The sequence below is a fragment of the Odontesthes bonariensis genome, chromosome 5 (genome assembly GCF_027942865.1).
Source record: "Odontesthes bonariensis isolate fOdoBon6 chromosome 5, fOdoBon6.hap1, whole genome shotgun sequence".
Classification (NCBI taxonomy): Eukaryota; Metazoa; Chordata; class Actinopteri; order Atheriniformes; family Atherinopsidae; genus Odontesthes; species Odontesthes bonariensis.
In genome coordinates, this window is record NC_134510.1 from 36158849 (window position 1) to 36183170 (window position 24322).

The 24322-nt window shown below is 43.2% G+C and overlaps 2 protein-coding genes across 2 annotated transcripts; both read right to left on the reverse strand.

Annotated features, from left to right (window-relative positions):
• Positions 1-6167: 6167 nt before the first annotated feature.
• her7 (hairy and enhancer of split related-7) lies at positions 6168-7117 on the reverse strand. The gene is made up of 3 exons (XM_075466827.1): positions 7073-7117; positions 6857-6949; positions 6168-6702 (listed from the first exon to the last, which is right to left on the reverse strand). The coding sequence occupies exons 1-3, from the start codon at positions 7115-7117 to the stop codon at positions 6190-6192; spliced, it is 651 nt and encodes a 216-aa protein (XP_075322942.1). The 3' UTR covers positions 6168-6189.
• Positions 7118-11693: 4576 nt separating this feature from the next.
• Positions 11694-24161, reverse strand: pbx2 (pre-B-cell leukemia homeobox 2). Its single transcript, XM_075466253.1, has 8 exons — positions 23846-24161; positions 23106-23179; positions 20193-20437; positions 18401-18591; positions 17403-17538; positions 14118-14259; positions 13804-13898; positions 11694-12462 (listed from the first exon to the last, which is right to left on the reverse strand). Exons 1-8 carry the CDS (start codon positions 24085-24087, stop codon positions 12382-12384), a joined length of 1206 nt encoding a protein of 401 aa, XP_075322368.1. The 5' UTR covers positions 24088-24161; the 3' UTR covers positions 11694-12381.
• Positions 24162-24322: the final 161 nt, after the last annotated feature.

Genomic DNA, 24322 nt, shown 5'->3' on the forward strand with positions numbered 1-24322 from the left:
TGGATGAAACTCTGCACTGTAGCGAGCAGCTACAACATGCATCCAGCGCTTCTCCAAACCGCAGCTCTGTCCCTTATGATCCAAAGAGTCGCAGAGGAAATGTCCTTTAACAGTTTTCTGGGGAAACAGGACTGTGTACTCCAATATATCTGCTTTCTTCACTCCGCGCTGAGTCCACTTCTGTGACAGAAACAGTCCCGTGGGGAAAAAAAATCGTCAGGAGTCGAACACCTCAAGTCTGCAGCCTTACTGCTGGATTATTTTTCTTCCGCGTCTTTCCACCTGACGTTTCAGAGTCTGAAAACTCTGAAACAGATAAAATAGGTAAATAGAAATAAAATACATCAGAAATTAAAAAAAATAAATAAATCGGCTGACCCGTTTTAGAATTGAAGCGCTTTCTTGGATATTAGGAAATTAACTAAATATTTCATTAAAGTATAGCGACATAGAGCCTTCCTTCTAGGCTTTGCGTCCTCTGCATCCTCTGGTAATTCATGATTGTTGTCCGAGTTGTTTACAGCAGTAAAAGTGACTGTCGCGCGCTGTCTCACAGCTGTGTGACAAGACGATGAAGTCCATGAAGGCTGTGCCAGACTTTAAGCACCCCCACCACCTTATGCCAGAAGCGTAATTCCACCAAACAAAGTGTCAAAGGTGCACTATCTGGCAGCCTAATGTCAGACAATATAAACACGTTTGAGTATCTGAGCTTTAATCGCGCGCAATAGGACCCGTCACTAATGGAATGGGCTCGTGCAGCTGCTCGGACTTGTGAGCAGCACGCGCCAGTTAAGGGGTGTCGTGCGCTCGTGTCAGACTGATTTACAAGTGACAAACATCCGCCGGAACAGCGTGAGGCTCAGACAAACGACCGCGAGCTTTGACACCTCGATCCCGGACAGCCGTCTGATGTGTCCGCTGGCACGCGGCGGTTGGATGGCCACGACCGCGCGCTGCTAAAAGAGACAAAACATCACAGAAAACCGCGTGAAGCCAGCCTAATATTTAATCGTGGTCACTCTACAGTTGCACCGGATAGGTTCTTACGAGTAAAAACTTTTCCTTTCACCTTTATTTGGGGATATAAAACTAAATCTGTTAAAATTTCGTGAATTTATTTGACCATACCTAATTTTCTATTATTTAAATCTTGCAAATCCAGAGAAAACGTCATGAATCGTGCGTAAAGCAGCGCAGCTTTCAGGTTGGAGTTTTGTGTCCGTGGGAACCTGATATTCACCTCTCCTCTTAAACACTCTACGACGTATCGATTCTAACAGGTAATAAAGTGAGACCTCGGTTCCCTGTTTGATTTTCCCGTGAGAGAGAGCCGCGCGAGGTGATCCCAGTTGTGCATCAACGGCTGGTGCGAACGTGCATTCCACATCCATTCAACCAAACTCACGGCAACGTGTTGTCAATAAACCTACAGGCCGCTGTAATATATCTTAATAGTGACTGAGGTGGGCACGCGTGAAACCCATCATTTTGCACACGACGCTTCCAGTTTACGGCTTTAATCACAAAATCAAATCAACCTTTGACTCTCATCCACGTTTTCACCGAGCTCTGGGAACGTCACACTTGAGCAGCGTCTGGGAACGTGACCGTCACCTCTCCTCCGAGCACACTTTGTAAATGATGTATCAGGTTTGACAGGCAATAAAGTGAAGATCAAGCTTCCTGATCCACTTTCCCACGACGGGAAAGAGCTGGAGGATGCGCTCCCACTGCCACACTTACACCCAGCATTTGTCCGCGTGTTGCTTTCTCAGATCATGGCAAATGTGTGCAAACGCCTTTAAATTATTGTCCCTCGGTTTAAAAAAAAAATCAGCCATTTGCCTCATCTACCTAGTGACAGTTTATCTTTGGAAAGAAGAGAATTTTTTTTTCCATTGACGATATTTCGTAGAATGTTGTAAAATGTGCCATTTTGGAGCTAATTTAAAGTTTACAGGTGAAATGTTTGTTAATATATCTTCAATTATACCTTCAAACACTATAAACTTTAATGCCTGTGTGTGTTATGTGGCTCAGATATGGAAAATAGATCTACTGAAATATACAAAGCAACACCAAATAAACAAGGTGAGCGTAATAAAACAAACTGAACCACAGTTGTTTGATAAATCCTTTCCATGTCAGCTGGTTTTTTTTCAGTTTAGCAGACTCCATAAACCAAAGAGAACGTCACTCTTTTATTATTGGATCACAGCTGACTGCAGAGATTATTTTTTCAGTCCCAAACTGGCAAACATGTAAAAAGTCAACAATCCATCCAAACCAAACCCTCTGATCTCCGCCGCAGACACGCGCAGCACATGCGCCATTAGCCTAACGTTTCAGCTAAAACTTCATCACAAAAAACTCCTCTACGATGAGCTGTACTGAGAGGTTCCCTCAAAAACAACTAAGAAAGACCAAAGCCACGCACACTAAATTATAAAACACAAAATATTCCAATAATACGACCTTAAGTGGGAAAACTAGTCTTGACTTTATAGTAAATAACACAATCAACAGATGCTGAAACTGTAATCTAAACTGAGCAGAATTAAGGCTGATCTGCATTCTTATTGAACTGTTACGTGGAGTTTAGTATCGGGGACAACGTGTGTGTGCGTGTGTGTGTGAGAGAGAGAGAGAGAGAGAGAGAGAGAGAGAGAGAGAGAGAGAGAGAGAGAGAGAGAGAGAGAGAGAGAGAGAGAGAGAGAGAGAGAGAGAGAGAGAGAGAGAGAGAGAGAGAGAGAGAGACGTAACCTGAAAAAGGAATGCAACATTTTGTTGGGAAGAGATCGCTGAGACGTTCCCACGTGTAATTCACGGTGCGTAATTAGCATTTGAGCTCTCACCCGTGTGCGTAAAGTGTGTGTGAGACGGTAAGATGCCCCGCCACACACCTCCTTTAATGATGCACCAAGTCCAACAGATAATAAAACCGCAAATAAGACCTTTGGTGTTGTTTTCCCACGAGAAAGAAGAAGGAAACCGTCTCCCATCGCATGGGAGCTGGGAAACAATTACAATAAAATCCTCCTTTTTAAACTAAATGAGCTGGTATAGTTTTTTTCTGTCTTGTAGGTCTCTTTCAGGAACGAACAGCAGCGGACCTGGATTGATTTACGCCCTGGGCGAACCATCCCTTACAAAAAGATACTACATGTAGCTTACAAAATGCCATGTCAATGTATATTAGAAGTTATTTAATTTAGCATATAGCTCATAACAATAAAAAATAATCCACAGTCGGGACTTCTTGTTGTGTAGCAAACACAAACTAGACCAGGTTGCCTTTGGGTAAAATTAGTTGCATGACATGATGCCTCAATTCTAATTCTAGTTCAGCAAAACTAAAAATCAAATACAGTCGTGGCCAATAGCAACATGTTAGCAAGAGGCTAACAGATAGCCTACGTCTCTCACGTCACTCGGAGAAATCTGCATCCCTTTATCTTCTACCTGTTTCTCCTCTTCTTCTCTTCTTCTCTTTCTAAACTGGGCACCTGATGGCTTTTTTGGTCTTTCACCATGATGATGATCCATGATGACTCCACATTATTACCTTTGCTTTTCCCATTAACGCCGTCCGTTCACCCGTCAATCAACCGGAGTCACGTGACGTAAACAAGTTCACGTAGATGACTGCACAGATTATTATTATTATTTTTATTTATTTATTTTTACATTTTTCACATAACCCAATTAATTACATGAAGGTATATGGCTCTATGTTCATTTTAGGGATGAAATACAGTTTATTTGGACTGGAAGCAGTTTGCGTTGTGTGGCCTGGGATCAGGCCCTGGGAACGAAATAAAGAATCAGACCACTCTGGCATTTGAAGGACACATTACCTTCGCCTTTGTGGCGGAACTTCAAAGGTCGGCTGGGGGTGTGAAGACACGTTTGTGCTTCCTGCGAATTGACACCGGCCACGCGTGGAAAACAAATGGCCCCCGAGCAGCTGGAAGCGACGCTGGCGCGAGGATGAAATCTAATTATCATGAGAACAAACGCGCGCACATGTGCTGAGACTGAGGGCTTCCGCGTCACCGGCCGGTCGTGTGCAGCGTGTGGAAAGCAAAGAAGACATAATGGATATTATCTGGTCTTTAAATGAGGTGAACTCAACCTCAGATTAACAACAAGGCACGTCATTCTTTATTTGACAACATGCAGAAGCAGTGTGTGGAAAAACTAAGTGAACCCCATGATTCACAGCTTATCTTCAGTAGCAATGATTTGAAATAGTTTTCTGTATAAGGGAAGGTTGTTGGAGGTCTGCATTGAGGTTTGCAGCTCTGGTTTCTGCACAGCTCCCTGAAGGTCCCACCACAGCATCTCAGTCAGGCTGAGCTCTGGACTCTGACTGGACCGTTGCAGCACCTTGATTCTTCTCTTCTTCACACATTCTGCTGTAGATCTGCTGCTGTGTTTGGGATCTTTGTCCTGTTACACTTTGGTATCCAGAGGAGTTCATGCTGGACTCAATGGCTGCAAGGTGCCCAGGTCCTGTGGCTGCAGAACCAGCCCAGATCATCAGCCCTCCACCACCGTGCTTGACAGCTGGTGTGAGGTGTTTGTGCTGATGTGCTGTGTTTGGTTTCCTCCAAATGTGCTGCTGTGCATTATGAGCAAACATCTCCACTTTGGTCTGCTCTGTCCAAAGGACATTGTTCCAGAAGTCTTGTGGTTTGTTCAGATGCAGCTTTGCAAACCTAAGCTGTGCTGCCATGTTCTTTTTAGAGAGAAGAGGCTTTCTCCTGCAGCCCTTCCACACAAGCCATACCTGTTCAGTCTGTTTCTAACTGTGCTGTCATGACCTTTAACCTTTAACATGCTGACAGAGGCCTGCAGAGTCTGAGATATAGCTCTTGGGTTTTTTGCAGTTCCTCTGAGCATTGCATGGTCTGACCTCGGGGAGAACTTGCTGGGAAGATCGACAGCTGTCTTGAAGACTATCCACTTGTGAATAATTTCTCCAAACAGTTTGGAAATGGCCTTATAACACCTCTCAGATTGATGTAAATAATTAAAATTGCAAATAATGTAAATCTTTGTCTTATAACTATATTGTGTTTGGACTTGATGCTGGAAAATATGTGAAAACTTCTCCTGATAATCCGAAAAGGAACACTCAGGGAAATAAATATTCATGCATAAGTAATTAAAGAAATAGACAATTTATATACAAGATTAATGTGATGAATTATTCAGCATTTGTAACCATAAGATTACTAGATGAGGCGAGTGAAGGTGAAGTGAAGTAGAGGTTTTGCTTTGACACGGTGCTAAATGATGTGTGACAGGATATCTTTATTGTCTTTGAACTGAGGACTGCTACCGATCTCTTTGATTTCACCGTCAGACTTCACACCTGGAGGATGTAGCCCAGCAGGAGGTCCTGCTTCATTGCTCTCAGGCTAAAGAGAGCCGTCCTGCCGACAGAAGGCCTCCGATTTGAAGAAAAACAACGTCTCTTTTGACATCTTTACAATTTAAGAAATGTTTTTTATTAAATTCTTTATAAAAACAAATAATGAAAGTAAAGAAAAAGAATACTGCTCACCATAGGGAGACAACCAGAATAAATTAGTGTGCAAAACGGACAAGATATACAGGAATATCTTTGAGAATATCTTTGAGAGGATACAAGTTATATCGAACAAAGAGCCAAAGATGTCACTCATGCTCGTAGACATCATGGCATAAAGGGGAATAATGTGACGGGTGGACACTCGATCGTCATCCACTTTAGTGTCACACTCTGGAATCATGGTAGCAGATTTAGCTGTGGGGTTTCAGCGGCACACGAAGGAGGACGATCTCCTCGGCTCCGTGATACTCACCTCCTCCCTCGCTCCCCAGCATGGCAGCATTATCCGGCTTACGTGTCCCTGTGGGGGGGTAGGGGGGGGGACCCTGCACGCCTGCCGGCAGATTACACGGCTGCCCCGCTCACTGAGCTCAAACGAAAGCGTTAAGTAAGAGTGAGTCGACCCTATGACACGTACCACAGCACTTGTACAAAAAAAGGCTTTTTACATTATTTACAGGTTTTGAAGTTATGAGCTTTCCAGAAGACGAAGATGTAAATATTCTTTCATGAACAACACATACACGGCACCCGTAAAAATAGATTAGCTGTTGGATGTTGATAGTTCTGAGGTATTTGCTTGCAGGTCAGGGCCAAGGCCTCCACAAAGTCTGGCTGAGCGGGCAGCTCTGGGACGAGCCCTCTTTGGTAGCCGGTCTCTCTGCCCTCTCCTCCAGCTGACTTTGGCTCTGAGGCTGTCGGGGAACGCTTTGCTGAACCGGGAAGACGTAAGGCTGAGCGACACCGCTCGCCCCAAAGGCTCTGGTGTGTGGCCTGTACCTGGACTTCTGCCTCAGCAGCTGAAGGATGGACTTTGTGTGCGGCAGGGAGCCGGACGTTCTGCTCTGGGCGCCTGCAGAATCAGTGTCTGAAAGCGCGACGCGAGCAGCAAAGGTTGCATCCAGCGCCGGTCCCAGCCAGAGGCCTTTCCCTTCGGGTCCCAGGAACCGAGAAGCTCTCCGCAGGCAGGTGGACAAACCATCCTGGAAGGAATGTTTCTGGCCTCCAGCCTTTGCCGTGTGTTCTTCCGCAGTTTTCTGGAGGAAGAGGACTGTGTGCTCGAGGATCTCAGCTTTCTCCACTCTGTGTTTAGTCCCCCCCTGCATAGCAGCAGCGATACAAGTTAATAGATTGCACAGCCTGAATGGATACCCTGACAGGTATCCCACAGTATTATCTTAATTAAATACTTTGAATAGTAGACAAATGTGTTTGTATTTCTTAGAGGACATTAAAATCTCGTATTTAACTTACCTGCTGAGGCTCCTGCAGCAACATGGTCCTCAGATGCTCAAGACTGCGATTCATTCGCTCCCTTCGACGCTTCTCCACCTGAGATTTTAGCAACTGGAAGCAAGCAAAAAAGAACAGGAATGACTCGAGAGTCGGGAAACGATTCCAGCTCACTTAAATGTTCTGCAAAGAACTGTAGACCTTACTAAAACACAGCAGATTAGTCATTAATGTTACCTTTCTGTTGCTGGTCGCATCATCCAGTTCTTGTAACAGCTTCATAATCGCGCACTTCCCAAAGAATGCTCTGTTCTAGTCCAGTTCGAGCTTCTTCCCCAGTCCGCAACTGTTCGGGTAATGTGCCTCCAGTTCACGGGTTCTTCTTTTTACCTCCTCACTGCCTGTCCCCTCAGACTCCTCCTCCTGTCCCAGCGGGTTTTACAACCCGGACAGTCCACCCACCGAACTCCTCCCACATCCCCGCCGGCCACCGCATTTTTCTTGTTAAACCTCTCATACTGACAATTTAAACCTAATTTGATTAATTAAACTCCTTTTTTTTTCTCTCTCGTTTGTTTCGTAACTTGACGCGTCAGCTTTACGCGATAGATTTTACGTACAAATGCGTGCGTAAAGGTGATGCGTAAAATGACACATCCTGGAATATGGTTTAGAATACAGGCTTTGTTTTTTTTTTCCCTGCACTTGTAATAGCTGTTAACACACTCTGTGTGTTTTCCAAAGAGGAATGAAATCAGAGAGAATTCATGAGATTAAAATAATATTGATTCACAAATCTTAACAAAGTAAATTTGGGAAAAATATGAGCCAATTCTAATTTAATGTAATATTTTGGTGCTAAAAAGAATAATCCCGCGGTTCCCAATTGTTGGTATCTACACAGGTTACATTTAAACAGGATTTAGTCTCCCAGTAAAGGAGAAGAAATGCAGAGCTACGTCTCTGAGAGCGCACGAGCCGTTTGTGCGCCATTTAATTTGAATGTTTGCTGTTTTGTTGATTTGTTGATGCCAAAAAACTCCCTTTTGTCTTTTGTGATTGTGCCAAATCAGACTTTGCTCATCCGAATACTTTTGAGATTTTTTTTCTGCTCACTTCATGTCTTTTTGAACATCCGTGTTCCTTTTGGACATCATGCGCACTAATTTACGGCGAGTGCCAACCAACACGTCCTCCTTCACACCTGGGTTTCCGCGGAGTGAGAGAGTGCTTTGCATTCACACCATTATGTCACACTGGGCCACGCGTGTCATTTGGACCGCTGTCTCGTGCTGGGGCGCAGCATTTGTTCGGCCTTTGCTTTTGAAAAACCTTTGATGTGTGGCAGACCTCCGTGGGAATGCCTCGAGGCTGTTACGCGCACGTGACAGTTTTTTTTAGTTTAACATTTGAAGCTCAAAGTGGAGACCTCGGAGCCCTTAGAGGCCCTTTGCAGATGCAAATTAATTAACATTATTTAACTATGTGTGGAGCACGTTATAATTACAATCCTGCATTTAACTCCACGCGCCACAGGTTCACCACCTTCATTCAATTCAGAGAAGTACCGCGTTAATTTGTGTAAAATCTTGACTCCTGCTCCCCCAACAATGCCACGCGCGACAAAGAAGAAAGATCTTAAACTCTTTGTGTGTAAGTAATGTAAGAAAACGCGCGTGTTTCACTGTCTGCGCCTGATCAGATCCCATCCCAGTAATATAAATTTAATTTAGAGCCAATACACCGTAATAAATCAATGTCAGGAAGATATTAACAAGGACAAATATTCAGATCATTCATTCAATATTACAGTAAAACCCCGACTCACAGATCCAGTAAAGAAAACAAGAAAAGGTGTAGAAATAAAACCTGGGACGGCTGTGCTACTTATTTTCAGACAAAGAACTGCAACTAAGGACTATTTTCATCTATTAAACATCAAAACAATCAAAAGATCAATTACAAAATTTGAAAGGAAAGACCTAAAGTCCGAAAATCTGGAATGAAATTTTGTACATTTTCTTTTTATTAACAGTCAATTTAAATGCTTATGCTGCTAAACTGCTGCACATTTCACTTCTGACACCTGAGATGTGCACAAGGTCTCAGATCTGGGGCTTTGAGTGTTCTGCCACGTATCAAAGCTGCTCTGAGAACTCCTCTGGGCAGAGATCTCAGATGCTGAGTCCAGAATCAACTAAAACTCACCCAGTCTCTGGGTGACTTACACAGCATGAACAACAGAGCCCGAACCCCTAATGCTGCTTCAGTGAATCAGTTTGCTGATGACAGGTGAGCCCCTGGGACAACAAACACCACCATACAGCACAGCCATAACATTATGACTACAGGTCTAATATTGAGTAGACCTTACTCATACTAGCTAAAGAGCCCGACTGTCAGAGCATGGACAAAATAACATCTTAGGGTCTCCTGCAGTGTCTGGTGCCAGGATTTGGGTTTGTGTGAAATTCTTAAGGTCCTGAGTTCGGGTGGTCTTTGTAGATTGTTCTCCACAGATCTCCTCCGACTGGAGGCCAGGTGAACACCTCAGACTTTGCTGTGATATCTGATCCCATTCTAAGCAGCTTTTGGAGGACACACTGCTGTCCCGAGGAGGCAGCAGGGGGGTGCTGATGTCATACGGGTGTGACAGGTGTAACATCCATGTGGACGCCAGGCAGCGAATGGATGAGCAGCTACTTTTTTGTGTGAGGTTGATACATGAAACTGTTAGTTTCACTGTTAGTGGAACTCTGTGCCATGTTTTCTATGACTAAAGGAGTTAAATCAAGACATATCCACAAGAAATGTCAGATTGTTCAGCCTCCTGCCATCTGGGAAACGGTACAGGAGCCGCCGCTCCCGAACCACCGGACTCACCAACAGCTTCATCCATCAGGCTGTCGTTAAACTTCTTAATCCTCCATCCTGCACTTTACTTATTTTAAATGCCTATTTATATGTCTATTTAGCCTAATGTTTAGCTATGTGTCTATGTGTCATTTTTTACCACATGTCTTTACCACATGAATTAAATGTAACTGAATTTAATTCAACAGAACTAGACTGGTTGAGCATTTGAAAATGAACAACACTGCAGTGTATTTTGGGCTGTTGCTTGGGATCTAATTTTGCAGCTTTAAAAGGCATGGTTGGTAATCCTGGAGAGCTAGCAAGATTTGAAAGTGGCGCCTCCGCTAAGCTCCACCCCCCCCCCCCCCCCCCCCCCCCCTTTAAGTGATATTTTAGACTGGAACTACTACGCTGAGAAGACAATTCAACTTGGCAGTGTTTACAGATGACTTTGGTTCTGTCGACTCCGCCGTCTGGAAGAACTTTAAAATGAAAATGGCCGAGTAAAAGTTCCGTACCCTTCTCCATGTTTGGTGGATCCGCCGATTACTTTCTTTTCCTGTTCCACAGCAGACAGCAGCAGAGTTTTACAAAATAAAAGCCTGTGAGCGACAGACTTTTACAAAATAAAACCTGCGTTAATAAGAGATAGAATATTTATCGGCGTTAAATAATTAACGAGTTAACTCGCCCAGCCCTAGAAAATAAAAGAAACCAAAAATTGTCCAACGGAAAGAGAGCGACCTCTGCATGGCTTTGCAGGCCCTTCAGATCCCTCAGTTGTCTCCACCGCTCAAACGCTGCACCGATGTCGACTCTGGTCTTGCTTCTGGCTTTTTCCAGGCCCGGAGTTTGGATTGGTCAGCTTTTTGTCAGTCCTGCAGCTGCCACAGATGTCTGATTATTTTCAGACCTTTTTCTAAATACATCATGTATAGATTATTCTCAGGATAGACGGACCATTTCACCCAGTATTACAAAGTGTGTTTCTGAACAGGATTACCAACCATGCCTTTAACATGCCTCTAGCAGAGCTCTTAGATCCAAGGACTCAGGTCAGCTGGTCCAGTCCAGAGTCCAGACTAAACATGGAGAAGCAGCATTTAGCTGTTATGCTGCAAACAAGAGGAACAAACTGCCAGTGGAGATTAAACTTTCACCAAATGGAGACATTTTTAAATCCAGGTTAAAGACATTTCTTTTCTCATGTGTCTATGCATGAAATCTGCACGATATCTTTGAATTTATCTGGACCGTTGCTTGTTTTTAAATTCATTTAAATGATTTTATTTGTTTCTCTTTATATTCTTTTATGTATTTTTAATGCTTCTTCCACTCCCTGCTGCAATGCTTTTATTTTATGTAAAGCACTTTGAATTGTTTTGTACATAAAATGTGCTACAAATAAATTTGACTTTGAACAATCTGCATCTATGTTGTGTTTTACTGTGTCGTTAAGCTTAGTTTTTTCCCCAAAATATAATAAAAACTGCAGTGACCCTGAGGAGCAAAAACTATACCAAATGCAACTAAGGCAACCGAAGCACAGCAACAAAACAGGACAAAAGAAAGGAATACATTTAGCAAAACACAAGTGTTCAGAAATGCAGCCGTGTTTCATTACCAGAATAAGATTTAACCAAACACAACGAATAAAACCGAAAAATCAAACAAACTGTGAAAAAATGTGTCTATGCATGAAATCTGCACGATATCTTTGAATTTTATTATATTTTTATTTAATACCATTTTATTTTATTATTTATATCTGGACTGTTGCTTGTTTTTAAATTCACTTAAATGATTTTATTTGTTTCTCTCTATATTCTTTTATGTATTTTAATGCTTCTTCCACTCCCTGCTGCAATGCTTTTATTTTATGTAAAGCACTTTGAATTGTTTTGTACATGAAATGTGCTACAAATAAATTTGATTTGATTTGATTTTAACAACTTTTTTTATTCCAACCCAAAGACAACAGATATGTGGGCTAATCAGCAGCTGCTTTGTGAATACAGAGTCTTTATTGTAAAAGAGGTAGAGAGAATACAGGTGTTTCACTGTACAGAAAAAAAGACAGCACTGCTGATACACTCATTCAAACCATTAACATGGACACAGGCGCACCTCATTCATTTTATAGGGACACGTAAGCCTGGTACAAAAAAGAAAAGAAAAGGAAACACAACACAGAGAAACAAACACACAAAGTCTTTGGATTTTTCTCTATTGCCCTCTCATTCACTTCTGCATTCTCTCTTTCTGAGCTGCTAAAAGGAAAACGGTTGTTGCCCTAACAATAAAAGCAATAATATTAATAATAATAATGATATAGTGTGCTAAAAAATAAAGATAATGCAATCCCACTCCTCCCAAACACATCTCAGTAACCTGTCAAAGTAGTGGAAAACAAACCCCTCCACCCCCATGATAAAACCACACCTGCATGCACACAACAACACACACACATCCACTCCAACATCTGTGCACTCGACTAATCATCCGAACGGCGAGATGACCGGCGCTTCGGAAAGAAAAGCAAAACCACAACGTCCATTTCAAATGACCAAACCAAACGAACAATATACAAAAACAACTGCAGCCAAGTGGGAAGTGTGATATCATTCTTTCTGTCTCGTCCGTCGTCAATCTTTCCGTCGCTGTCGTTCTGTAGCCAGTGGGCGGGGCCATCAGTCGGAGTTTTCCGAGTGGTCGCTGCGTGGCGAGGCGCCCGACGGGGGCGAGCTTCGACCCGGCCAGTTTCCGTTAGCCTGACGGATCGAAAGGAAAAGAAAGGTGTCAGAAGGAAATGTGCCGATTCTTTCCTGGCAGTTCGGCTTCAGCTTCTTCAGTGATTTGAGCCCTTTAATCGTGTTCTAATACCCGACCGTCATCATCCTATGATGCGTTCGTTTAAAAAAACGGAACACAAGCAATGACAGCAGCAATAAAAAGACATCAGTGAAGCCAACCGCTGCATTTCAGACACAACCGAACGATTCGGGACACGAATATTTGGACGCGAAGTGAACAACAGGAACCTTCTCACCTTTTGGATTCTGTGCAGTTCCAGATGTTTTTGTCTTTCAGCTGCGTGGATAAGTTTAAATTAGGGCTGGGCGAGTTAACTCGTTATTATCACGTTAACTCATTAATTATTTAATGCCGACAAATATTTTATCATGTATTAGCGCAGGTTTTATAATTTATTTTATTATTGTAAAAGTCTGTTGCTCACAGGCTTTTATTTAAAATAAAGCTAAATGCTAAAAGCTATACGCTACTTTTAAATTCATTTTTGGATTTTGCGTACAAATGCGATTAATCAGGGAAATCATGTGATTAATTAGATTAAACATTTAATCGTTGCCCAGCCCTAGTTTAAATCTTTTCCGTCTTTGTTCGAAATGCTCTGAGACGTTGATTGTTTGGGGGGTCTAACCCCTCCCAGATCAGCCCACTGTTGTTTAATCTTAAGGTTCAGAAGCTTTTAAATCCCCTTATTGTTTTTATAGAAAGAGCACCTTGTGACATATGTGGTGAAAAGTCATCACCACAGCTGTGACAGCCAGGTGCTCCTGTTCACTCAGTGAGCCGTTAGCACACCTTGTTCTGTGGGATGTTATTCTAATGAAGACCATTTTGAATTTGATTAAAAGCTCAGCCGTCTGCTTTTAAATGTATGTTTTGTCTCCGGCTTTGTTTTCAGCTGAAGACTTTTATTTGACTGATCCGTTCTTGCTCTATAGAAAAATATTCAATGCCGACTAAAAGCAAATACTCGGAGCCCAAAAAAACTGTATCCAAGGCGCACAGATATTACTGCTATTATCCAGGATTTTCAAGGTTAACGCTGTCTTCAGTACCTGTAACACTGGAGAAAACTAGGGATACGCAGACTGTGAAATACTGGAAAAATCATGAAATCATTCCCAACTCTTCCCAACTTTTTAGTGCTTGCATGACCCAAAATATATATTTGCGCCCAACAAAATGAAATCTAGTCAGATTTAAGTCAAATTGTTTTCATGCTTTGAGCATAGACTTGGTATTAAATAGCATTTCTGCACCAGTGTGCATTGGTGCACACTGCCAGGAGGAGAGGAGAATACCTGCACTCCCATTTGGTAGGCGGACTGCTCGCCATTCACAGGTGGAACCCCGAGGAACAGGTCAGTGGAGCCGGACAGCGAGAAGGAGCCCGACCCTGAAGAGAGACCAAAACGGGACAGAATCCTGAGTTTTACACTTCTTCTGCACAAGTTTATATAAAATCTATTCTAAATGATTATTATCTGTTATCTGACCTTTAATAAACCTCATAATGAGGTGAACTCAGTATCAGTGTGACTTCTAAGTGCAGGGCAGAGAGAGAGAGGAGGATGGCTGATGAGCTGCTAGTGATGGAGCCGGTTTCTCTGAGTACCTGTGGAGTTGGGGGTGTGCGGGGAATCGTCGCCCTGTCTGGGCCCCAAAGCCGTCTTCATGGCGTAGAGGCTGGCCTCCTCCTGGAACTTGCCAATGTTCTTCTTATAGCGGATTCTCTTGTTGCCGAACCAGTTGGAAACCTGATGCAACAAAGGGAGACTTTTAAAGACTGATAAGTTCCACACGCTGGCATTTTATTTCACGTTTCCATCCGTTTAGGATTATATAAATAAAGATTCTGCTACATATTGTAAATTCTGTCAGGTTTTTTTGGATCAAATTCAGGTTTTAGGAGGCTGTTTTCAAACACAGCTAAGGTTTTACAACACTTTTTGAGTTTGCTTTAACATCACTGAGTGTACAGATAATGCACCCTGGTGTTCAAAGCATAGTACTGCACTTCTTCAGGACAGAAACATGTTTATGTTTAGGTTTATGCATTTAGCAGAGGCTTTTATCCAAAGCGACTTACAATTGAAAAAATATGTAACATTACAGCTAACATCAAAGCTAACAATGAGCTACATAGAAGGAAACCACCAGTCAGGCTCTGTCAGAGGTGACAGAGATAGAGAGCAGGCATAGAGGGAAGTAAAGGGCAGGAGATGCTCTCTGAAGAGCTGGGTCAAGAGTTTCTTGAAGATATTCAGGGACGTTCTGTTCTGGTAGAGCTCGGCAGGTCATTCCACCATCATGGAACGACACATGAAAAGAGTCTGGACTGTCTTCATCGTGGTGTAGGCGCTGCTAGACGACAATCCTTTGACGACCGGAGTGACCGAGTCGTGACGTAAGCCTTTGTGAGAGCGTTCAAATAGATGGGAGCCGTTCCATTAAGCACTCTGTGGGTTAGCATCAGTGACTTGGATTAGATGCGGGCGGCTAAAGGCCTCGGTATGCTTCTCTGTAGCTATCCGTCAATCCGACTCAGTGGTCACGCAGAGGCTGTTAAACCTTTCGAGGTCGGATACGCAAGGCAATTCACCTTCCGACTAAACCGGAAAAGTGATTCCAGAAATGATGATGTTAGCCGACCAATCACAACCCTTGAGGTCTCCGCGAGTCTCTTCGCCTCGATGGATAGATAGATAGGAATGTTGGCCGATGCACGGAAGCGACGGAGAGCGTCTCCGGGAGGGTCTCCGTTGCCTTTCTTGGACGACTGTAAATCAGGCTTAAGGCTGATTCTTACTCGGCGCGACCTCGCTCATACTAGCTGGTCGCGAATGGCGCAAACGGTCACGTGTCCCAAAATTCCGCCACGCCCCCCGTCGCAAGCTAGAAAATCCTCGCGCGGCGCAAGGGCGCGCACACAACTTTTTTTCTGACTTCACGCGCGCTCAACTGGAAACAGCTGACCAACAAAAAGAAAAAATGAACACTGCAGAGACCGCGGTGACCGAGAGGATGCCCCTCTACAAACATCTGTACCACACGTCTATGAAGTTACACTGGGACAATGTTTGACAAAGTTTGTCTTGTTGCAAAGGACGAACATTCCACCTTCTCTTCTGTTTTTGCCGCAGCCGCTTAGCTCTGAGATACATATACAGTTCTACACTAGGGCTGTCGCGATAACCGCAAAATGCAATCACCGCGGTGCTGAGAGGACCTCCGCGGTGCGTGTCCAGGCCACCGCCACCACCGCTCACCGCACGCACGCTTGCACGCGCAGAACAACTCGAGAAACTAAACGAGTTTTTAAGACTGCACAGTAGATACAAAGCGACTGACAGAACTGATACTTTTTAAAGCCAGCACAGTAATAATGATACATTGTATATTCCCCACAAGGCAGGAGAAACATATGAACACAGCTAGGTGCCGCGTTTCTGTCGTCATCTTTGCATATAGGCACCGCACACGCACACACGTCTGCATGCTACTCGTTGTGGTCTCATTCTCCCTCGGCAGCTGATATTACAAGAATATGCCTACTCAGTGTCGTAGCAATAGAAGTTAAAATAAAATGCAGTGGCCTACCTTTATCTCGGCTTTGCTCCTCTGCCTAGTCCGGACACTTTATGGCTTTGAATCTTCCCTTATTATCCATGTTTAATGTTGTAAATGCGACCGTCTAATATCAACAAACAACTAGCTTCCACAGAACCACAGCTTGGTGTGCATATTTGCTGTTGGGAAATACCGGATCATTTCAACAAAACTGTGTAGGTGAAACTATTAAAAAAAAAAAAAAGTTTAAAAAATGTGCCGGGGTTGGTTGGTCGGCGGCAGTCTGTTAAAAAAAACTGTATCCCGGACACGTGAGCTCAACTGCTGCCCTGATCTGCTTCGTTTTTCTCCGTCATTCCTAAACGAAACGTGCGCAGGTCTGCAACAATGTTGATATTTGCCATGTGGCACTGGCAACAATGTTGCACAACTGGGGTATGCGCTGCTTGATCTCCGCTATGTTGGTCTGTGAGCGAGTAAATGACAGGCAAAGCAAAGTGAAATGTCAGAATCGCTGGGAAAAAAAGACAGATTATACGCTCGATTTTCATCTAACATAGCATGTCGTGGAAAGTAGTGAACAAAAATGCGATATCACCGCATACCGCGCTGTTTAGCGGCTATGAGTCACCGCGGTGGGAATTCCCTCACCGCGACAGCCCTATTCTACACCCAGAGTAAATTCATTCCATCAGATGTGCCAGCCTCTGCTGACGTGACACCACAGGTGGCATTGTGTATGCTTTCTTCGTATGCTTTTCAGCTTGTTTCCTCAACAGTGACGCTCGCTGGTCTGGAGAGAACTGCAAATGTGACGCATCCTCGGCACAAACTGCGCTTATGAGCTGAAGGAACTGTGAAGGGGCTGGCGCTTTCGATGACGTCATTAATGGTTCTCGAGCCAGAACAGTTGCGCGTTTGCGCCGAGTATGAATCAGCCTTTAAGGGTAGCCAGTGGAGCTCAGTGAACAGAGGGGGGACGTGTGCTCTTTTCGGCTGATTGAAGACTAGAGGCGCCGCCGCGTTCTGCAGAGGTTTCACAGCACAGGCTGGGAGACCAGTTAGGGAGATGAGCACAGCCTGCACCAGGAGCTGGGTGGCGTGCTGGGTTAGGTACGGCCTGATCTTTCTTATGTTTAAGTATCCGAAGCAGCACGATCGAGCGCCGGAGGCAACGTGATCTTTAAAGGTCAGCTGGTCATCAATCATGACATCCAAGAAACATGGAATGAAGGAAGGATCATTTTATCAGTTTGACCCACACATGTAGAGGTATCGTCAGAAAAACGTTTGACGCTGCTCGTTTCTTCAAACATCCGCTGTGAATTACCTGAGAGACGGTGATTCCACACTGTTTGGCGAGTTCCTCTTTGGCCTCTTCACTGGGATATGGGTTGGACAGGTGGGAGTAGAAATACTCGTTGAGGACCTCGGTGGCCTGCTTGCTGAAGTTGCGCCTCTTGCGCCTGTGGAGACACAAACAGGAGGTTCAGAGCTGAGTTAGTTCAAAATGAAAAGTACAAATATGTAAAAATTAGGGCTGGGCAACTATTAAAATGTTTAATCTAACTAATCACATGATTTCCCTGATTAATCACGATTAATCGCATTTGTACGCAAAATCCAAAAATGAATCCAAAAGTAGTGTATAGCTTTTAGCATTTAGTTTTATTTTAAATGTGCTGCCATATGAATGAAAGTGCCATAACATTTGTTGTGCAAACACACTTTTAACATCAGCATCTTTCTGTAGTTTTTATGTAGAAGCCTCGCTCCACTGTCTGTTTCCTTGAATGACTTGCTGCTATCAGTTGTGTGTTTTGCCTTTAAGTGATATTTTAGACTGGAGCTACTACGCTGAGAAGACAATTCAACTTGGCAGTGTTTACAGATGACTTTGGTTCGCCGTCTGGAAGAACTTTAATGAAAATAGCCGAGTAAAAGTTCCGTACCCTTCTCCATGTTTGGTGGATCCGCCGATTACTTTCTTTTCCAGTTCCGCAGCAGACAGCAACAGACTTTTACTAAATAAAAACCCAGTTCGAGTCCCGCATCGGACGGCCCTGTGCTGCGTGTCGTTCCCCCTCTCTCTGCCCCCAGCTTCCTGTCTCTCTGAGCTTTCCTATCTATTAAAAGGCACAAAAGCCCCAAAAAAATCATTTTAAAAAAGAGTTAACGCGATAATAACGAGTTAACTCGCCCAGCCCTAGTAAAAAGAATCAGCATCTAGAGGCCTTAGTAACTTTCCATTCAATTCAACAAGCGACACCATTTTATTTCCTACAAAGATACGGTTTACATTCATGGCTGAAACACCACGTTACTCACCTGGCATCGAGGAAGCGGGATCTCAGGATCATGACGGCCTCACAGGTGCTTTGCTTAAGCTGCGTCTGGATGGAGCTGAACTTGCGGTGGATGATGGCCACCATGCGCTCGATCTCCCGAGGAGTCACGGGCCGCGTGCGCGACTGCTCCCTCAGCAGGTTCATCACATGGGTGGTGAACTCCGTGCACGCCTGGGAAAAGGTGAGACAATAGAACAAAAGAAGACAGAACTGAGCAACAAAATGAGTCTTCCTCTTGTTTTATTTCAGCATCCTGTAATGACTTTGGTTTTGTGCACTGAAGAACGCTCCAGAAAACATTGTGTCGGTTGGCATTTACACTTAGTGACAGCAACCATGCTGAGAATGAGTACATTTGATGTTTATTACAAGGTGACAGCAACAGGCTTTACTGCATGAAAATGGGACCAGAATATCGAACCCTAAGGACGGGTGATCATTCCAAAAGACATGGGTCTACTTATCACTATTCTGCAAAGCATGCAGTATTCTATCTGCAAAGCAAGTTACAGCTCCACGCTGATCAGTGTGCTGTCCTTATTCAGCCACAAGCTGTCGTCCAGTTAGCGTTGGAAAGCCTGAACGCTGCTGTTATCAATCTAAAAACTGCAATATCACGATTAGGGCTGTAGCGATACACTAATCTCACGATTCGATACACTTATATAATTTTCTGGGGTGAAAAAAGGGACAGTGTGATTTGACATGAATCGTCGCTGATTGGACTGTTGGTCCGACCTTTGAACTGGAAGGACAACACCGCCAGACAATCAGAAACAAACGTGAGAGCTGTGCACTTTATACAACATTTATATGAACTAATTTATCACTGTTTTGTATAATGTGACCCCCTGGCATTGTATTGTATTAACTAAATACAAGGACTAAACAAGGTGAGGCTGCGTTTCAGTTTGATGCTCCTAACATCTGGAACAGCCTTCCAGAAGATGTGAGACAGGCCTCAACTCTGACAATGTTTAAATCCAGGCTGAAAACAGTTCTGTTTAGCTGTGCATATGACACCTGAAAGTGTTTGATCTGCACTCTTCACTTTTTAATGAATTAATTAATGATTTTTATTTATTTTTTAATGATTTTATTGCCTTCTTGTGATTTTATGTAGCTGTAAAGCACTTTGAATTACCTTGTGTACGAATTGTGCTCTACAAATAAAATTGCCTTGCCTATTACCTTAATGTTCTGTGTTTGCACTAATTGTAACGTCTGACTTTTCAATAAAGTTTGTTTTAAAAATAAAAAATAAAGAAATAAACATAAATAAATAAATAAAATCAATACTTTATCAGGAAACGAAATAGACATTTATCACTAGTATCGATAAAATTGCTCAGCCCTAATCACGATACAGGTTAATCAGATAACCCTCTCCTAAAACAGGCCTGAGTCAGTTTAATGACAAATATGTCTGGCAGAAGAGGTTATTGCTGGTAAATTAAGCAGGAAAGTGACTCTTGAAGTAGCAAGGGTTGCTTAACATATGTAGCTAATTTCAGCAAATAAAAATTCAACAATTTTGTTTTGTGTTGCAGAAAAAAGGAAGTTGTTGAGTGGCCTGAAGTTCACTTCTGATTACTGATCCCAACACGACTTCAGTCTCTTATGGAGCTTATTCTCTATGTGAAAGGGATAGAAGATGTTACGTGCTGTGAGTGCTCAATCTAACATGCCAACGGGCTTCTGGAGGGCAGCTTCGGGTAAGGGGAAGCGTGTACAGGTAAAGTCAGAGCGAGGCTCCTGTTGCGACACGGTACCTGCTCATACTTCTCCAGCTCAGTGTGGTAGATACTGCGAATCTGGCTCAACTTGCTTTTGTAGTCGGAGTGCTCTAGCGAGCTGTCGGGCGACATCCCTCCTGAGCTGGTGGCAGCAGACACGGCGGCGGCAGCCCCACCGCCCTTTTCTGGCCCCGCGACCCCCTCCGCCAGCAGCATGTTGTCCAGGCGCACCAGCTGAGGATCCTGAGGCTCCTCCTCCTGGTTGTTTCTCATTGATAGGCCTGTCAATAGAGCAGAATGTGTGTTTAAACTCTGTCTGTGAGATATTCAGTGTACTTTTGGATGGGTGGGGGGGTTGTGGTCCACAATTGACATCAAATTGTTTATGGTCCTTTTCTCCACCACTGATGTCAGGGGCTCCAACTCCATGTTTTTCCCCATATTCACTGCATCACTGGTAGATAAATAACTTGGACATAAACCAGTAATATACCAAGAAAAGATTACGTTACGTAAAGGCAGTTTTTCTTTTAAATACAGAGGTCAAAAATAAATCTCTGTACATCCATCCCCTCCTTTAAAACAAAACAGCAGTTTGGAACTTTTGTAGATTATCAAAATACTAGGGCTGGGCGAGTTAACCCTCTCCCAGTTATTATCGCGTTAACTCGCTAATTATTTAACGCCGATAAATATTTTATCGCGCATTAACGCAGCTTTTTTAAAAAATTATTATTGTAAAAGTCTGCTGCTCACAGGCTTTTATTTTGTAAAATTCTGTTGCTGTTTGCTGCAGAACCGGAAAAGAAAGTAATCGGCGGATCCACCAAACATGGAGAAGGGTACGGAACTTTTACTCGGCCATTTTCATTTTAAAGTTCCTCCAGACGGCGGAGTCGACAGAACCAAAGTCATCTGTAAACTCTGCCAAGTTGAATTGTCTTCTCAGCGTAGTAGTTCCAGTCTAAAATATCACTTACAGGCAAAACACACAACTGATAGCAGCAAGTCATTCAAGGAAACAGACAGTGGAGCGAGGCTTCTACATAAAAACTACAGAAAGATGCTGATGTTAAAAGTGTGTTTGCACAACAAATGTTATGGCCCTTTCATTCATATGGCAGCACATTTAAAATAAAACTAAATGCTAAAGGCTATACGCTACTTTTTAATTAATTTTTAGATTTTACGTACAAATGCGATTAATCGCAATTAATCCGGGAAATCATGTGATTAATTAGATTAAAAATTGTAATCGTTGCCCAGCCCTACTAAATACCCATCAGCAATGATGTTGAGCTGCATGTTGACTAAAGTTTTTTGGTTGACAGATCAGTCATTTCCAACAAGATGCACTCATATTGTGTGGTTTTTAAGAGTTAAAAACTTTCTTCCTTTCTGAATAAGCAAACATGAGTCATACAGTGAATGGCAGCTCTTTACAGCGTGGTTGGAACGTTACTTCTGCAGACTGATTAGTTGATTCCAGCCTTTAAAATGCTGCAGAGAGACCCGCTGCGGTTCATCTGGGTTTCCATTTCTGCAGAGATTACACACGTTTTTCAGAAGGAGTGCATCTATGACGGCCGATTCCACAGCTGACGTGTCCTGATCATTCATTCTAATTCTGTTTTAACATAAAACAAATAGTTCAGAGTGTCAAGCAAATCGAGAGAAAGAAGCCGTTTACTAAAGAGAAAGGTAAACCTACACAGTTTTCATTGTTCCCAGGCTTTCCGGCCTCTCACTCACACACAGATTCTCACTTCCTCCAGATGGAAGAAAAACAAAGAAACAAACCAACTAAGTGCTTATTTCTCAGTTGTACCGATGTGAAAGTGGTGATGATGACGTCGTCAGCATCAACATCAATGCAAATGACCATTTTTTCATATCAACTAATATCCGAGTATGACTTTTTTTTTACACTCCGAATGTTAACATTCAGTTGGAGACAAACTTTCCTTTGCATTATACTCCACAGTTTCCATCCTGTGATTTGAATCAAGGCGTAACAACTGAGTAATCATGAGTCACAGCATCTACCTCGCCTGTAAGAGTCCAGAGTACTGCATGTACAGAATGTAAAGAAGCTGTGAACCTGAGCAACTCCTCACTCAACATTTAACCTGTTTGGTGCAAACTAGCTTGTTTGTTTTTCTTTATACTGTGACATAACAGATCAACTGGGAAAAAAAGTCCTCACACTCTGAAAGAGGCATTTCACAACCTATAGACAGCAGATTTGGACATAATCAGTTAATCAATCCCATGCTTGTATACCAGGACAAAGGCAGTATTCTCATTAAATGGCCCAGTTGCGCTTTAACTGGAGACTTAGCATGGTGTGTAAACATAATAAACGACAAACCACATACAGAAGTGGACATTATTCAGTATTTCATCTCATTTAAAGGTTAAAATTTATAATAACTTCACTAAAAATCTATTGATTATCACCCTCCAAGCAACATTTTTCAAGGTTTTGTTGAAATCAAAGTATAAAAAGTCTCCTGTGATACTCGCCTACAGGAATCAGCTGAAAGTTGTTCAGTGCAATTACAGGTTTAAATCCAGGAAAGTTTTTCTAGCAGCATTACTCTTTCCTGCTGATATATACAGACCTTTTCTTGTAGTGCTCTTCAAAGTAACCAGTAAGAAGAATGACTTTACTATTGCAGGTGTGTTTGTTCAGCCGTTTTTGGTCAGTAACTGTAAACCAAACAGCCTTTTACATGGGAAGCTTTTTGATTCTGTGATACCCGGAGTCACTGACAACCACATTTCTTTTGTGTATACCGAGGCATTCAACTTGTTTATGATACAATTGGCTCGTGATGACACAATGTCAACACAGTCTAATAAGGCTGTGAGAGCTCGCGCAGCACTAAACAATGTGAACGCGTGACATCGCGCGTGTTAAAACCTGTGTAAAGAGTGGAAACGTACCAGTTTTCTCCTTGATCTCGCACAAAACGCTGAACAATGCAGGCTTCATTCGGTGACAGTTGAGTGCGTGTTTCCTGAAGTACATTAAGACAAGAGAATGATTTGTAGTTAGCAACAACAACAAAACTAAGTGCTTACAGCAATAGCAGAAACATGCAAATTAACCAAAACAAAAACTAAGTGACGGATACTACCTTTAGTGAGGCTAAGTTAGCAACCGTTAGCTTCTGGCTAGCAAAGCGACAAGTAGGCAAAACTGTTTAGAAGTAAAGCGGCTCCACACGGTAGCGTGAATGTTCCGAGTGACTTTCCACTGATTTACAATGTAGTTTAACGCAAAAGTATTATCTTGGTGGCGTTTACATCGTAAGACTGTGACACCTGCTTGTTGTAGCTTTAGCTAGTTAGCATCGGTTAGCTTAGGCTAACAAGCTAACAATGGTTGCGTTGACAATCGTTGCAGAAAGAAATGCGTATTTTTCTAACAAACAGCAAAGAAACAAACTGCCTTACCTCAACATAATACATCATTAATGTGACCACGGGTTGCTCATTAAAAGCAACAACTTTGTTTTCCCAGTTAGTTAATTAGTTAGCTGTTGGCTAATTAATCCAAACAATAGACTGAAGTTCAGGAAACTTTGACACTGAGAGACTAGAGTCAAAACAAAAAGCAGCTGGGCTGTTAGTAACCTTTAAAAAAAATATAAAACAAATAAAACTTAAAAGCCGCCACTAACTTTGCTTGTGCCTCGTCCAAACTTTGGTCGGTGATGGTCATTATTTGCTGCAGTATGTCACCAATATCTCTGCGGCTCTCATGTCCGTTTTCTGTGCCCTCCAGGCCCGACTCTCCTCCGTCCGACCGGTGCTGCGAGGGTTGATGGGCCGAGTTAAGCGCATGCATCCCGGGGTGGCCACTCACGCCCAGTCCCCGGCCGTTGGATGGCCCATTGCCCGTCAGAGGCTGCTGCTGCAACATCTTCAGCGACGCACAGTGGCGACGACTGCTGCCCGACTGTGCTCACACACACGCACACGCTCACACGCACACCACTGCCTGATCCGAGGCATCGTGCAAAGCGAGGTCCCCTAGCGATTGACGGCCAAAGGTACAAGGCGTGCAAACACGGTGCAGCCAGCGTGTAAAGTGTTCTCATGGTGCACAAGTGTAGTAACTCTGCTGGGTTGAAATCAACCACAACATCTGCGCTCTT